The sequence below is a fragment of the Borostomias antarcticus genome (assembly GCF_949987555.1).
Source record: "Borostomias antarcticus genome assembly, chromosome: 24".
Classification (NCBI taxonomy): Eukaryota; Metazoa; Chordata; class Actinopteri; order Stomiiformes; family Stomiidae; genus Borostomias; species Borostomias antarcticus.
The window spans coordinates 16755293-16771223 of NC_140257.1; the positions used below are offsets into that span (position 1 = coordinate 16755293).

At 47.3% G+C, this 15931-nt stretch overlaps 3 protein-coding genes across 3 annotated transcripts; all 3 read right to left on the reverse strand.

Annotated features, from left to right (window-relative positions):
- Positions 1–1041: 1041 nt before the first annotated feature.
- On the reverse strand, positions 1042–5188 carry LOC311325170 (uncharacterized protein). Its single transcript, XM_084457836.1, has 2 exons — positions 4167–5188; positions 1042–3922 (listed from the first exon to the last, which is right to left on the reverse strand). Exon 2 carries the CDS (start codon positions 3867–3869, stop codon positions 3417–3419), a length of 453 nt encoding a protein of 150 aa, XP_084313962.1. The 5' UTR covers positions 3870–3922; positions 4167–5188; the 3' UTR covers positions 1042–3416.
- Positions 3904–7537, reverse strand: LOC311325615 (histone-lysine N-methyltransferase PRDM9-like; the record flags this gene model as incomplete). Its single annotated transcript, XM_084458336.1, has 4 exons — positions 6476–7537; positions 6083–6270; positions 5104–5401; positions 3904–3922 (listed from the first exon to the last, which is right to left on the reverse strand). The coding sequence occupies exons 1-4, from the start codon at positions 6478–6480 to the stop codon at positions 3904–3906; spliced, it is 510 nt and encodes a 169-aa protein (XP_084314462.1). The 5' UTR covers positions 6481–7537.
- Positions 6521–15416, reverse strand: LOC311325616 (histone-lysine N-methyltransferase PRDM7-like; the record flags this gene model as incomplete). Its single annotated transcript, XM_084458337.1, has 8 exons — positions 15280–15416; positions 15118–15172; positions 14759–14848; positions 13038–13160; positions 12643–12762; positions 11806–12032; positions 9130–9139; positions 6521–6540 (listed from the first exon to the last, which is right to left on the reverse strand). Exons 4-8 carry the CDS (start codon positions 13132–13134, stop codon positions 6521–6523), a joined length of 474 nt encoding a protein of 157 aa, XP_084314463.1. The 5' UTR covers positions 13135–13160; positions 14759–14848; positions 15118–15172; positions 15280–15416.
- Between the last annotated feature and the right edge of the window lie 515 nt (positions 15417–15931).

Below are 15931 nucleotides of genomic sequence, written 5' to 3' on the forward strand. Positions count from 1 at the left end.
AACAACTCCGGCATAGGGGGATCAGCTCTCTGCACACACCGCAGCTCGTTATGAAATAGACAACGGTATACCAGGTAAGCATGGCGCAGTCTTATACACCTTCTCACCAGCCTCCGCCCGAGCCACCGCACGCGTTACCACGCATGCTGGAAAAACGTCAGGACCCTGCTCAGCGCAGTCATCAGGCTGTTCTGACGTTTTTTTTTTTTTTACTTCTGGAAGGTCGAGATGGACTCCTTCACCATCACCCTGGGACAGGGCACACTTCCTGGTTTGTAGGCCAGGCCACTCCGGCTGCGGTAGGATACCATTTGGCCAACCGGTTCCGTTGGATCCTGCAGTGCAGTCATCAGGCTGTTCTGACGGCAACGGCGACGGAGTGACGACTGGAGGAGGGGAAACACCAGCCCAAACACGACTGCCAGCCAAGTAATTTCCCAAAATGAAATCTACCCCCTCCACCGGAAACGCCGGTCTCACCCCAACAGACACCTCCCCGTTCCACAAGTCACACTCCAGTCTCAGCCCATGTACTGGGACAGGCAACACCTCTAATCCCATCCCTCGCATAAGTATCCTACCCCCACGGTCAGACTCCTCAGAAAACAGCAAAACAGAGTCCAGCACATAGGAGTTAGCAGCCCCTTTATCACTCAGAATCTTAACGGGTACTTTAATGTCACTACCCACCCGAGACACAAACCCACTGGTGATAAATGGCCGGTATGAGTCACTGGGACTGCCTATCCCACCAGCCTGCACCCGCCAACTGTTCTCCTCCCCCACCGCAGGAGTAGAAACGCTGGCAGCCAAAGCAGTAGGTTGCAACCTTGACCTAAGCACTGGGCAATTGGACTTCCAATGGCCCACCTCATGGCAATAGTGGCAGACATCATCACCACCCTGTGGTGGTCCCCGGGACCCCTTCCCCGAAAACCCCCCAAAACCAACAGACGCTCTGGCGCCCCACTCCTCACGCACGGGCTCTTCCACAGGCTCGCCAGGCCGCTTCTTGTGAATGAGCACATACTCATCGGCCAACCCCGCGGCCGCAGTAACCGTCGTGACCTTACGTTCTGCCAAATAAGTAGCAACCCCACTGGGCAGAGAGTTTCTAAACTGTTCGAGGACTATCAGGTCACATAAACTCTCAAAATCGGCCACGCTTGAGGACACACACCAGCGCTCAAAATGACTAGAGAGCTCCCTTGCGAATTCCATATGCGATTGAGAAGCCCTCTTCTCCCAGGACCGAAAGCGCTGGCGATAAGCCTCAGGGACTCAAATGCTTTGAGAATAGCAGCCTTAACCGCCTCGTACGTAATATCGTCACCGTGCAAAGATACATACGCCTCCTGCGCTTTCCCAGTCAACACCGACTGCAGCAGCAAAATCCGCTCCGCATCGGACCAGCATCGCGTCACAGCAACCCGCTCAAACATAGCAAAAAACACATCCGGGTCACGTTCATTAAATTTAGGCACAAGACGCAAATCACTGACCAGATCAGACGACTTAACTGAACGCTCCTCCCCCCCCCAAGAACTCCCCGGAGAGCCTACCGTCCCTGACCAAGCTCAATCTATCAGACTGCAGATCCAATTTAGCCTGCTCCGTCTCCCGACGCAGCCGCTCAACAGCCAACCTCTGATCCAACTCCAGCTGTAGCTTGTGCTTATCATGAGCCAACTGGAGCAACAGCAACTCCTTCTGCTGCTCAAAGGACAGAGCGGACCTCTCCTGATCAACGGCGGAGAAACAGACCGCCCAGGGGCCTCCAATGTAGCAGCCAGCACCCCCTTCTCCACCAGCCGGAGAATGATGCGCGCCTTCACGGACCCCTTCCGCTTATCGGCCAGACCACTCAGATCCACCTCATACCGATCAGCAATCTTAAATAACTGGTCAAGCGTACAACCCTCCAAAAGGCCCTCACTCGGAGCAGCCACAAACGCATCAACCGCCGCCATCATGGACCAGCCGAACAAACCAACCGAGAAAAAAGAAACTACAGCAGAACCACAAGTGACGCAAAGGCAGGCTAATCTGGTGCGTACCAACGAAAGCGGAAGGTCCCCACTACCTAGACTGCCTGCCACAGACTAAGCTAACCACTCTAGCCCCTAGTCTTCGTGTGGATCAGCGGCGGGCTCTTTAAACACAAACCCAATAGCCTGGCCAAGCCCCCAGCAAGCTGGTTACCCACCTAACAGCTATGGAAGTGTCCCCGAGACAACTGCTACCAACCGCACACCACACAAAAATAAGAAACTAAAACAACAAACCAACGCGACCAACAGGACACGTCATAAGCCTACCAGGGGAAATCCCACCAACAAGCCAGGCCACACACCAGAACGCCACCATGCAATCACCACCAATCAGCCCCACCCGGACTGCAGAACCAACAAGCCAATTAACCAATCAACCAAACAAAACAACCAAAGAAACCAAAGCAACTAAGCAACCAAAAGCAAAAGCATCCTAAGCAACCAAACGCGTCCACAGCAACCAAAAGCATCCCCCTCCCAAACACAGGGCGAGCCAAACACAAAAGCAGACCAGACCAAAGACAACCAAACCCCAACAAGGTAACCAAACGGCCCAAATCAGCCCCACAAACAAAAAAGCGTACGAGCCCCCATTTGTCACAAACCAAGCCGTGTATGGCCGTGACAAAGGAGGGGGACGCACACCAAACTAAGGATTAACAATAAGATTTAATTAAACTAAACTCAAACAAGACATAAAGTACATAAATCAAACATGGGATGTGCGGTCAGTTATCAGTGGTGTGAGTGAATGAGTGAGTGAAGGGTGTATGAATGCAGTGTTGAGTAGTGCAAAACCAGGTTCAAACTATAAAGCAAAACAAAGCAATCGGTGTCCCCGGGAGGAATCGAGAGAGCAACTGAGCTCCCAGCTCTTCTTGTAGAGCCCTGACACACCAGGCCCAGGTGTGCCAGGGTAGCAGCTGATGACGGCCACGCCCACCTCAGGAACCTGCTAGGACAGACACTGAACAGACTGAACACACACACAACACACCCAGACAGGCAAATGGAGTAGGCGGGGCCGTCACATCAATATAAACAGTAGGGATAAGAGAGATAAATACATAGTAATCAATATAAACAGTAGAGATGAGAGATAAATACATAGTAATCAATATAAACAGTAGGGATAAGAGAGATAAATACATAGTAATCACTATAAACAGTAGGGATAAGAGAGATAAATACATAGTAATCACTATAAACAGTAGGGATAAGAGAGATAAATACATAGTAATCAATATAAACAGTAGGGATAAGAGAGAGAAGCTACACTTTCCTTTCATTTAGCAGTCTAATTGCCTGGGGGAAAAAAACTGTTCCTCAGCCTGCTGGTGCGAGCTTTGGGGGTCTTGTAGCCCTTTACTCTTTGGGAGCGCAGGGGTGGGTGGGGTCTTTGATGATCCTGAGGGATTTGTTGTGGCAGCACTGGGTGTAGAGGTCTTCTAGACTGGGCAGTTCACACACAGTGATTTTTTCATCCGTGTGAACTACCCTCCTCAGCGCCTTGTGGTCCCTGTCGGTGCAGCTGCTCCTCAGTAGGCTCTCTATTGTGCCTCTGTAGAAGTCCCTGATAATTTGGGGTCCCAGGCTGAATTTCTTCAGGCGCCTGAGGCCATATAGGCGCCGTTGGGCCTTTTTGACGACTGCGGTTATGTGGCAGTCCCAAGTCAGGTCCTCCTGGATGTTCACCCCCAGGTATTTGAAGGTGTCCACCCTCTCCACTACAGAGCCACTGATGGTAACTGGTGGGAGGACATCCTTCTTCTTCCTGTAGTCAACAATGACCTCCTTGGTCTTGGAGACATTGGACATTCTCCAACTCCCTGCTCCTTCATCTATCCCTTCTTCAATAGGTGGTGGTGGACCTGAGAGGAGAGAGAAAGTCGGGGGGGGGGCAGGTTTTGTGCGGAGACTCATGTACTGTTCTTTATGTGCAGTTGTAAAGTATGTCTAGTTGCCCTTCAGGGATGTTCAGAATCGGAAAAAAAAAGATTTTGATGATAGTGATTATAAAAGTCAATTTGATATCAGTTTACCCAACAGTGGGAAGCAGGCGCACACATGCACGCACGCGCGCACACACACACACAAAGACACACTATTGCTTACAAAGATGGGGTCCTTGTTCAGGCAGGCTTCAGTGAACTCTGTGCAGCTCTTGGATATACTGTATGAACACACTGGTGCCCCCCTTAAGTGTGTTGACCGACTTAAGTTCTTCCCACATTGGTCACAGTGGTACGGCTTCTCTCATGTATGAACACGCTGGTGTTTCTTTAACGCTCCTGAGTCCCTGAAGTTCTTTCCACACTGAACACAGTGGTACGGCATCTCTCCTGTATGAACACGCTGGTGTATCTTTAAATTTCCTGACCCCCTGAAGTTCTTTCCACACTGATCACAGTGGTATGGCTTCTCTCCTGTATGAACACGCTGGTGTTTCTTTAACGCTCCTGACTCCCTGAGGTTCTTCCCACACTGAACACAGTGGTACGGCATCTCTCCTGTATGAACACGCTGGTGTCTTTTTAACACTCCTGATGTAGTGAAGTTCTTCCCACACTGGTCACAGTGGTATGGCTTCTCTCCTGTATGAACACGCTGGTGTATCTTTAAATTTCCTGACCCCCTGAAGTTCTTTCCACACTGATCACAGTGGTATGGCATCTCTCCTGTATGAACACGCTGGTGTGTCTGTAACTCTCCTGACAAAGCGAAATTCTTCCCACACTGGTCACAATGGTATGGCTTCTCTCCTGTATGAACGCGCTGGTGTGACTTCAAGTGGTCTAATTTAGTGAAGTTCTTCCCACACTGGTCACAGTGGTATGGCTTCTCTCCTGTATGAACACGCTGGTGTATCTTTAAGTCTCCTGAATGACTGAAGTTCTTCCCACACTGGTCACAGTGGTATGGCTTCTCTCCTGTATGAACACGCTGGTGTGTCTTTAACTGTCCTGACTGAATGAAGTTCTTCCCACACTGGTCACAGTGATATGGCTTCTCTCCTGTATGAACACGCTGGTGCATCTTTAAGCCTCCTGACGTAGTGCAGTTCTTCCCACACTGGTCACAGTGGTACGTACTTGGCTTATCTGTGTCTGTCTGTCTCTGGGCGGGAGTTGGGGTGAGGGGGGTGTTGGAGGTGGTGATAGGGAGTGATTGAGAGGAGGACGATGATGAGGAGAGAGTCTCTGGTCTGATCTCTCCGCTCCTCAGCAGAGAGACGTAGAGGCTGTCATGGCTCCTCTTGAGGTGCTTGTGGAGGTAGATCTGGGAGGTGTAGGTGAATGGGCACTCAGAGCAGGAGAACACCTGAGTCTGGGACAAGTCTGACATCACCCCTGGGAAAGGAGAAAAAAATAATAAGGATTCTCACACCTGTAGTACAAGTTCAAATGCTGTATAGAGTGATTATATGTAGCTAGTGGGGGCGAAACATAACGACACCACAACTTCAGATTGAGGACAGGAGAGAGAAAGATATGCAAGAGGTTCCTCTGGCTGAGAGAGTGAGGGAGAGTGACAGAGGAGAGAGAGAGGAGTGAAAAAAAGAAAAGAGAGAGAGGAGAGAAAACAAGCATGAATACGTTGAAGCCCATGGCATTAGCTTACTCAGCTAGAATAAGCTAGCCAGCACTCATTAACGTTAGTCAAGCTACCATGCTCCATGGCAACTAACAGCATTCCATTCTGATCATAGCAAGTGTGCCTGGCTAACATCGGTCATTTGTGTGCTGCACAACAGCGATTTGCACAGGCGCCCTTGCTGTTCATGATGTATCATCCCCTTTCGTTGCATCCACGAGTGTCCTGAATATCTCGTTGTATGAACACGTCTTGCCTGCTGGCTGGCATCATGGGAAAAAGACAGAGGAGAGGAGAGAGGGAAGGATGGTAGAGGAGAGCTACTTGGACAGCGGTTACTATTATGACTAGCAGACCTCTGGTTCTTTCAGCTTTAAGGAAAGAGGTGGATGAGAGAGATGGAGAAGACAGAGGGAAGAAGAGTTGAGGACAGATACCTCTAGCGGTGCTCTTTTTGTCCCAGAAGTAGTCGAAGGAGATGCTCTTGTATCTGTACTCCTGTCCGTACCAGACCAGCAGCTCCTCCCCGACAGCCAGCAGCCGACAGCAGCGAAACAGGATCCCTCCACGGTACTGAAACGCTATCAGGTTCTGCTCTTCCTCAGTACTGGCACAGTTCACATACCTGGGGGAGAGTGGGGGGTGGGTTCATAAGAACAAACAGGTGAGGGAGGAAGGATGAAGGAAGAGAGGGAGGGAGAAAACAAAGTGGGTGAGATGTAGGGACTGACTGTATGGAGGGAGAGAAAGATTCAAGACTGGAGAGATGGTTTATCTGAAGTGAGAGAGAGGAGGGGTGTAGATAGAGACCAATTTACTCAGTTCCTCACCTCATCCAGTTGGAGTGCGTCTCTCTTTTGGCATCGATGTACTCATCACAGTTTCTGCTCTTGATCTGAGAACACAGAGATGTCTAATGTCAAAGAGAAATAAAACTCCTGAGATCAATCTTCTTATTGAGCGTTAGTTAACCCCCTCAGGTCCGTGCTGATTGTTTTCAGATTTGTGATTTTGGTGTCTGATTCTTATCTAAATTTCATCAACTTAAAGGAGTAGTAAAGGGAAAATTCATGTTTAGCCCTGTTTTAAGGTTACTTACGTTCATATACAATGGTTCAGATCCAAAAGTTGACAAAACTAGCACTTTTGATAAAGTCTTATAATTGCTCTACCACCATTTTGGTCATACAATGGATGTGGGTGGGCACCTTGAAAAATAATTCAAAAACATGTTAAACTCTCAATTTCAAAGACAAGAAGCTCACAGAGGGGGTAATTGGTGTCAGCTGGTGATCTGACATCAAATTTGCCGCAAAGTATGAATCCTGTAGGGTTTTATTGATCATTTTATGAAATCCATTGACTTGTATTGAAGCGACCATTGTAGATGTGTAGATCAATCCGCAGAGGGGATTCAGGAAGCGGAACTACTTACGGTAGCTATTGTTATTGTTTATGTTGCTAGGCTACCTAGTTTGCGGAAGTTTACACATGTATGTGCTGCGACTATATAGTTATATGCTAAATATTTAAAAAAGCCTTTCCAGATGAACTAGAATCTTACTTTATGGAGAATTATATGTCAGAACGCCAACTAACACCTCGGTGAGATTCTTGTCTTTGAAATTGAGAGTTTAACATGTTTTTTTAAGATTTTTCAAGGTGTCCACCCACATCCATTGTATGACCAAAACAGTGGTAGAGCAATTATCAGACTTTCTCAAAAGTGCTAGTTTTGTCAACGTTTTGATCTGAACCATTGTATATGATCATAAGTAACCTTAAAACAGGGCTAAACATGCATTTCCCTTTACTACTCCTTTAATGCACACTCACTCCAAAGTGATCCATGATTTTATTTGAAGAACAATCACAACTACACTTATATGCTTTCAATAGTTTGGGCATTAGCATATTCAGCATGTAAATAGATCTACAAACACAAAAGTTTAAAGACTAGTCTTTTCTGCCCTCACAAATGTAAAAATACACCCTAAAAGATATTTTGTCATGATTTTTCAAGGTGCCCACTAGGGCTGTCCCCATGAAGTCGACGAGTCGAATCGTCGGCCTTGAGGCCTCGAGTCGAGCTGAATGTCTCAAGTCGAGCCGTTTATTTATTTATTTTTTTGTATGCTATTAATTGAATAGGCTATGTAGAAGCTTATCTCAATTACAAATAAATAGGCTACATTGAAAATGTAAAAATCATAAATTCAAATTCATAATAAAGGGGGTTCGCTGTGCAGGTCATACATTGCAATTGTGCATTACCGCAGCCCTACAAGAGGATCGTGTCTCTCGCACCATAGCAGCAGGGAGGCGACTGGTCGGCCACTTTAAAAAAACACGAAAAGCAACGACGGCCCTCAAAGAGAAACAAGTACTCCAGAAGGTGGATCAAAACAAACTTGTACAAGATGTGCCTACACGTTGGAATTCATCCTTCTACATGCTAGAACGCTTAGTGGAGCAGAGATGGCCCATTGCTTCGGTCCTGTCCGACCCCAACATCACAAAGAGTGCTGACCGGGACTTGGACCTGACAACAGTCCAGTGGAGAATAGCCGAAGACCTTGTTTCAATCCTGAAGCCTATGGTTACCCTCACAAAGCAATTGTCTCTGGAGAAAAATGCCTCAATGTCTGCCGCGATGCCCATGATAATACATGTGAAGACGCACCACCTCAGAGCGCATGAGGATGACAGCCCAGTCACCAAGACGGTGAAGGCCACGCTGGTGTCCGAATTTGAGAGGAGATGGGACCTGAGAGGGAGACTTCACAGCACACTCTATGTACAAGCCGCAGTACTTGACCCGCGTTTTAAAAAACTTGGATTCATAAAAGACGAAGACGAACGTCAGGACGCATATGAAACAGTAGCACATCTGGCGGAGAGTCTAGCCTCTGCGCACAGGGTGCCGGGCCAGGTGGAACACGCAACCACTACGGATCCTATCCCCGGGCCTCTCCATGTTACTTGTAGGCTATCAGATATACAGGCAGTATTGTTGACTAGGCCTATAATTATTTTTAAGCACAGTATCATCTCCCATGTTATGAATGTGCTATGCAGGGGGGGGGACAAAAAGCGTGGTTATGGTTTATCAGTTACAGTAAGCCTATGTTGTTCAGCTATGCATAGCCTGAAACGAACAAACTCATCGGTGATTTTCAGGTGCAGCACCAGTTCCTCCATAACCGAGTTATGACGAGGCTATTTGTGGTCTTTTTCCTGTGGGAGGAAGAAAGAAACAAGGACTGAACTGTTATTTATTAGACACTTGAGTTAATGTGCTGATGATCGGCCTATATGAATTGAGTTGTTGATCGGCCATATAGCTTACAGCGGAGCTTCGGTGAAAAGAGAACTACTCAATAAAAAAAAGTTTCTGAAAAATGTGTGCAGCATCTTGCATGTAACAAATAGGCAGCAATTTCATCTTGCATAATTGCATCTACCTGACCAAGTTGTTACCCACGTTTCAGTAGCTATCACATGGGGAGGCAGCGGAGAGGATTTTAGCTGAGCGGAAATATGAGCAAGCCTAATAATTTATTTTGAAACTTTATTCTAGTTTTTTGTTCAAAGGAAAATAATAAACACCAATCAAGGTAAAATAGCCCAATAAAGGCTATTCAAGCATAACCTAAACGGACGAAAGTTCGTTCAGAAAAAGATTTAACAAAATGAAGCATCCCTCCATCTTATTCCACAAACCGATAGCCAGGCTATTCTAGCTATTTAAAATGCTGTAATTATGTAACTGTTATTCTCGTTGATTTTAAATAGCCTAGCCTACTCAGAAATGTGCCTCGGCAACAATTGGTTCTTTTGGCTATAGGCTACCAATATAGGCCTAACCAAAATAATCACGGAAACTATGTAAAGTGATTTTCTGATAGCCAGGAGAAAGAGAAAAAACACATCGACGATTCGACGCGTCGCTTTGAACACCAAGTCTGCGTCGAATCACAAAATCCTGAGTCGAAGACAGCCCTAGTGCCCACCCACATCCATTGTAAGACCTAAACGGTGGTAGAGCAATTATTAACTTTCTCAAAAGTGCTAGTTGTCAACGTTTTGATCTGAACCATCGTATATGATCATAAGTAACCTTAAAACAGGGCTAAACATGATTTTACCTTTTACTACTCCTTTAAGTTTACTTTAAAAATCACATTATTTGACTTGCGCTCAACCCGAAAAGTCGCGATTATAAGGATTCCGCCAATGTTTGTGCTACATGTGTGATAAAATCTGGCAAAACTAGAAGTATAAATATAATCTGTTGTCATTTTGATACGTGGCGCATCCTGAGGGGGTGAATGAGTTTCATCAAAACTAGGGATGTGCACGGTTAACCGAGTACTCGAGTACCCGAGTAGGCAATCTGCTAGTCGGAAAATAAACACTACTCGGTTAATCTAAAGGCTATATAATATGGCATGTTTGTCCGTGAAAGCGCGCATTTCTGAGCGCCTGTGCCCTTTTTCAATTGTTACCAAAGAGGATAGAGCGATGGCGGCTGCCTGGAGAAAAGCGCTGAATACGGAGTCTTTTTTCGAGCGCTCCGGCGTTTTGAAAACATTGCCATCTCAACTTTTCAGAAAGGTGCTGCCAACATCACTGCGGCTCTTTCAGGCAACCAATGATCAGATATTAGATAGGGCATGACTCGTCAGCTGTCTGGGGATCCCGGGGGAACCCCTGCCTGGCTATTAAACGGAATATCTGAAAGTGCACCGATCGTAAAAATAATAAATGCAGCCAGTTGTCAGGGGCAGTGATGACTGATTACTAGTTGATTACTGTCTAGCCAGCTAACTGGTTACGTTTTAAAAGCTATATTTATTTACATGGACACAGTTCTTGGGTGCACAGTTACGTGGTCACAAAAACTAGCAATAATTAGCCCATGGGCTTGCTAGTGCTCGCTGTCCATGGTTCGGTTTTCCATACTGTTAAGCATTTTCGGATCAAACTACACCGTGGTTTTGCATAGTGTTAAAGCATTTTATGGATCGAGCCTCAGATTTTCAAACCTGTTACAGCGTTGGTAGCCTATAGGGAGAACTATAGACTTAAGCCTATATACAGTATGCCAATTCATTTGTTTTGTTTTGACAATTAAACGCTGGTACCGGGTCTCTGATGTTGTTTATCTGCATACTGTGCATAGTAGGCAGTGGTGTGAGTGGACTTTGTACTCTGGCTCCAAGCAGCACTCCCATCATTTTGCGGTAGGCTAATCATGTTGGTAATGAGGTGGTGCTGAAAAAGACAGCGAGTACCAGCACAGGTCCATGCGCATATAGCCTACTCGTTTTCCAGCCTATAAAGAAATATTGAATGAATAGGCCTGTTGTTCAATAAATCTATTTAGTTTTGCATGGACATTTCTCTAATGAAGGCTTGACGCCGAAACATCCATTATTGTCCAATAAATTGGAAATAGGCAGTGAGTGCCGCGGTGCTTTTTAACGCTAAAAATTAATTCACTTGTTATCCGGCATCGGCAGTAAAGGATTGGTTTAATACTTAATTTTGATTAGTAAATTAGAGGTCTGGTTGCATATTGTAGGCTTAGAGTTTTCAGAGTAGCCTAACGATAGGCTTCATAGGCTATGAGCTGGGCAGTGCATCCACATTAAAAGGCTGCGTTTTTCGATTCCGATAGCTTCATGAAAACCTGTGGTTTATTCAATCTGACGATAAGTAATGCATCCAACCACACATCAGCTTTTAAATATGTTTATTTGCAAGGGCATGGACGAGATATGAAAGCACCGCCACGGTAATATGCGCTCTGTCTGGACGGTATCTTTTTTTGAGTAATCTTTTTTTTTTTGAGTAATCGGTTACTCGAGTAGGATCAGGTTAGGTTACTCGGTTTTAAAATTAGTCGGAATTCCCATCCCTAATCAAAACACACACACACACACACACACCGCCCTCATACCCACCACCCAGGAGTACACACACACACACACACACACACACACACACACACACACACACACACACACACACACACACACACACACCACCCTCATACCCACCACCCAGGAGTACACACACACACACACACACACACCGCCCTCATACCCACCACCCAGGAGTATCCGCTCTTGATGGCCTCCTCCTTCTCCATCACCTCCCCCTCGTAGGGGCCGTAGTGGGTTCCCTTGGCAACCGCCTCCCCACAGTTGAAGACTCCCAGCCCCACCCCGGGTATCCGTGACCTCTTGACCTCCAGGCCATGTGGGAGGGTCAGTCTGGCCCGGTCAGACACCCCCAGGACCACCGGGGTGTCCGGTATGAAGAGGGGGGGGCCGTGGAGCTCACACTCCTCCAGGAAGAAAGACTCACACTCCTCACAGTCTGGAGAGGACAGGAGAGGGGGAGGAGAGAGACGTAGTGCATTAGAAAGAGAGAGGTAGAGATGGAGAGAGAAAAGGAGGTTAAAGAGACAGATGAGAGAGAGAGAGAAAGAAAGAGTGTGTGTGTGTGTGACTAAAGCCCGGTTGACAGCTAAAAGGAGACAGTAGTTCCAGAATGTCTGTGTCGAACGTTGAACAGAAGTTCTAGAATGTTCAAAGTTCCAATTTGGCAAAACTAAACAGTGAACCTACGAGAGAGAGAGAGACTGAGGAGAGAGATACAGAGAGAGAGACTGAGGAGAGAGATAACCAGAGAGAGAGAGACTGAGGAGAGAGATAACCAGAGAGAGATAGAGACTGAAGAGAGAGAGAACCAGAGAGAGAGACTGAGGAGAGAGATAACCAGAGAGAGAGACTGAGGAGAGAGATAAACAGAGAGAGAGACTGAGGAGAGAGATAACCAGAGAGGAGAGAGATAACCAGAGAGAGAGACCGAGGAGAGAGATAACCAGAGAGAGAGACCGAGGAGAGAGATGAACAGAGAGAGAGACTAAGGATTGGTAAACAGAGAGAAATAGAGAAAGACGGAAAAGAGAGAGCAGCTCTCTTACAGAGGTAGTGGTCATCTTCTGGCTCCTTCTGCTCAGTGTCGTTGACTCTGGCTCTGTCTCTCAGGTTCCTCGCTCTGCGGTATAGGTTCACCTCTGACCTCTGGTTCACCTCTAACACATCTGACACACACACACACACGTTACATGGGGTTAACATGTCACTCACAAGAGTACACACTCACAAACCCCACTAACACTAACAGTATAACGCTGCAACTTGGGGAGATGCGTAGAAAAAAACACAGAAACACCTTTGAGAGGACAGGGATCCCAGGCCGACACCGTCAGCATAACATTACACTACAGTAGTGACTACTACTACAGTACTATTACCACACAATAGCCTCCTACTATAGTACTACTCTACTAGTACTACTTGTACTCTGTATGCGTACGTTGAGAGGGTGTCTCCAGATGAGGGGTCAACTCCACCGGGTCACTGAGCCCAGGAAGGGGGGGCAGGTCCGCCATCTTGGATCGACCTCGATGCATGAAGGCTGGGGCTGTCGACTTCAGACCTGCAACACACAGGGAGGAGAGGGAGGGGGAGGAGAGAGATGGAGGAGGAGAGAGATGGAGGAGAGAGAGATGGAGGAGAGAGAGAGATGGAGGAGGAGAGATGGAGGAGGAGAGAGAGATGGAGGAGGAGAGAGATGGGGAGGAGAGAGATGGAGGAGAGAGATGGGGAGGAGAGAGAGATGGAGGAGGAGAGATGGAGGAGGAAAGAGATATGGGGGAGGAGAGAGAGATGGAGGAGAGAGATGAGGAGAGAGATAGAGGAGGAGAGGGAGGGGGAGGAGGAGAGAGATGGAAGAGGAGAGAGAGATGGAGGAGAGAGATGGAGGAGGAGAGAGATATGGAGGAAGAGAGAGATGGAAGAGGAGGGAGGAGAGAGAGATGGGGAGGAGAGAGAGATGGAGGAGAGAGAGATGGGGAGGAGAGAGAGATGGAGGAGAGAGATGGAAGAGAGAGAGATGGGGAGGAGAGAGGGGGAGGAGAGAGGGGGAGGAAAGAGAGATGGAGGAGAGAGATGGAGGAGGAGAGAGATGGGGAGGAGAGAGAGATGGAGGAGGATAGAGATGGGGAGGAGAGAGGGGGAGGAGAGAGGGGGAGGAAAGAGAGATGGAGGAGGAGAGAGATGGGGAGGAGAGAGATGGAGGAGAGAGATGGAGGAGGAAAGAGATATGGAGGAGAGAGAGATGGAGGAGAGAGAGATGGAGGAGAAGAGAGATGGGAGGAGAGAGAGATGGAGGAGAGAGGAGGAGAGAGAGATGGGGAGGAGAGGGAGGGGGAGGAGAGAGAGATGGAGGAGGAGAGAGATGGGGAGGAGAGAAAGATGGAGGAGGAGAGAGAGATGGAGGAGGAGAGAGAGATAGGGAGGAGAGAGATATGGAGGAGAGAGAGATGGAGGAGAGAGAGATGGAGGAGAAGAGAGATGGGAGGAGAGAGAGATGGAGGAGAGAGGAGGAGAGAGAGATGGGGAGGAGAGGGAGGGGGAGGAGAGAGAGATGGAGGAGGAGAGAGATGGGGAGGAGAGAAAGATGGAGGAGGAGAGAGAGATGGAGGAGGAGAGAGAGATAGGGAGGAGAGAGAGATGGAGGAGAGAGAGATGGAGGAGGAGAGAGATGGGGAGGAGAGAGAGATGGGGAGGACAGTGTTGTGGGAAACTATATTTTTTAGATATTCTTTTGAAATGTGTCCATCTACCAGTGCAGCCTTGAGTCGGACACTCATTTGTCCTTCTGTTGAGGTCATCCCTACACAGTACTTGAGGTCTAACAAATGATTGGATGAAAGCAGAGTCAACTAGCTAAACGGTATTTCATTGGTTAAATAAAGGTATCATTATTAGCCATGTGCTTGTTTCCACCACGTGATGGGAAGCACAGCCCCAGACCTGGTGCAGGGCGCTCTACTATTCAGGGCTAGAAGCCTCATACCGCCCTGCCAGGGACCAGTCATTGAGCCCATATCTGTACTCACTCTGTCAGCAGTAGCATGTCTACAGATACTAGTATTTCGTTAGTCACCTTTTTGGCCTAGCCCTTCCTAACTTGATGTATTATTACTGGACATGTAGTATTAAGATGATGTTACTGGACTGTAGGAGACCTACCTGGTAAACCTGAGGCCTGGTGTGAATGGAGTCGGTCACTACGGTCAAGCAGTCGCAGGATGGACAGAGACGATGAGCTTTTAGTTTATTCTGAGTGGAAAACACAATAAAACACTGGTCTTCCACGAGTCTGCAATTCCTCTGGGACTCCTGCAGTCAAGCGCTACTGCTCTGCTTTCTCTCTCCAACACCAGGATCAGTTGTTTACAGAAAGAACACATTTCCTTCAAACATTACAAACACTTTATTTTGAACAATAACGCAGCTACCGCTACTGCTCTGCTTTCTCAGAACTTACAGAGAGCACATGGATGAATTTAGAAATCTGAGAATCTATTTACATATTTGAAGCAACATACCTGAGTGGAAGCCACACAAAAAATAAAACACTTGTCTTCCAGATGTCTGCAATTCCTGTGGAAAAATAAAAAGACCCATTTTCCCATGCGGCCTCGTCTGAGCAACCAGAACGCGGGATGCAACGCTGCCAGCCAGGAAACACAAACGTGCTATAAACTTACAATCCAGTGGACAAAACTTCATCACCAGAAATCCTCACAGTGTGTAGCAAAACAAATAGTAGCTATGCAATGCATCAGTGTTCCTAACCTAAATTACGGGGTTTTCCACACAGATAATAAAATACAAGGATCATTTTACACGACGCACAGGCCTTCCTCATGCAGCCAAGCCTACTACGGCAACACCACAAGGACAAAAAACACCGTACGGGTGTGTTGTGTTGTCTCCTCCACTAGATGGCAGCATTGATGTACAGAAGGGTCACAGGTCTGGAGGTAAATGTTTAGTTCTGGAGGTAATAACCCCGGTCTACAAGCTCACTGGGGAGAAAGCTGACATGATACAGGTCTGCTGGCTGAGAGAGTTCTTCCTGTATATCTGTGCATTACTGGGCATCTCTGTGGCCACGTTCCAATACTGTAACAATGTACCCTCCCTTCCCTCCTTCCTCCCTACCTTGAAGTCAGCTATGATTACAATACACTGTTCTCTCCCTCTCTCAGAACACGTGTGTGTGTGTGTGTGAGAGAGAGAGAGAGGGAGATGGAATGGAATGTCTTTATTGTCATTGTGTCAAGGTACAGCAAAATTAAATTAGCCTCAACTTGAGTGCGCTGGACAACATTACAATACACGGACAACATCACACAA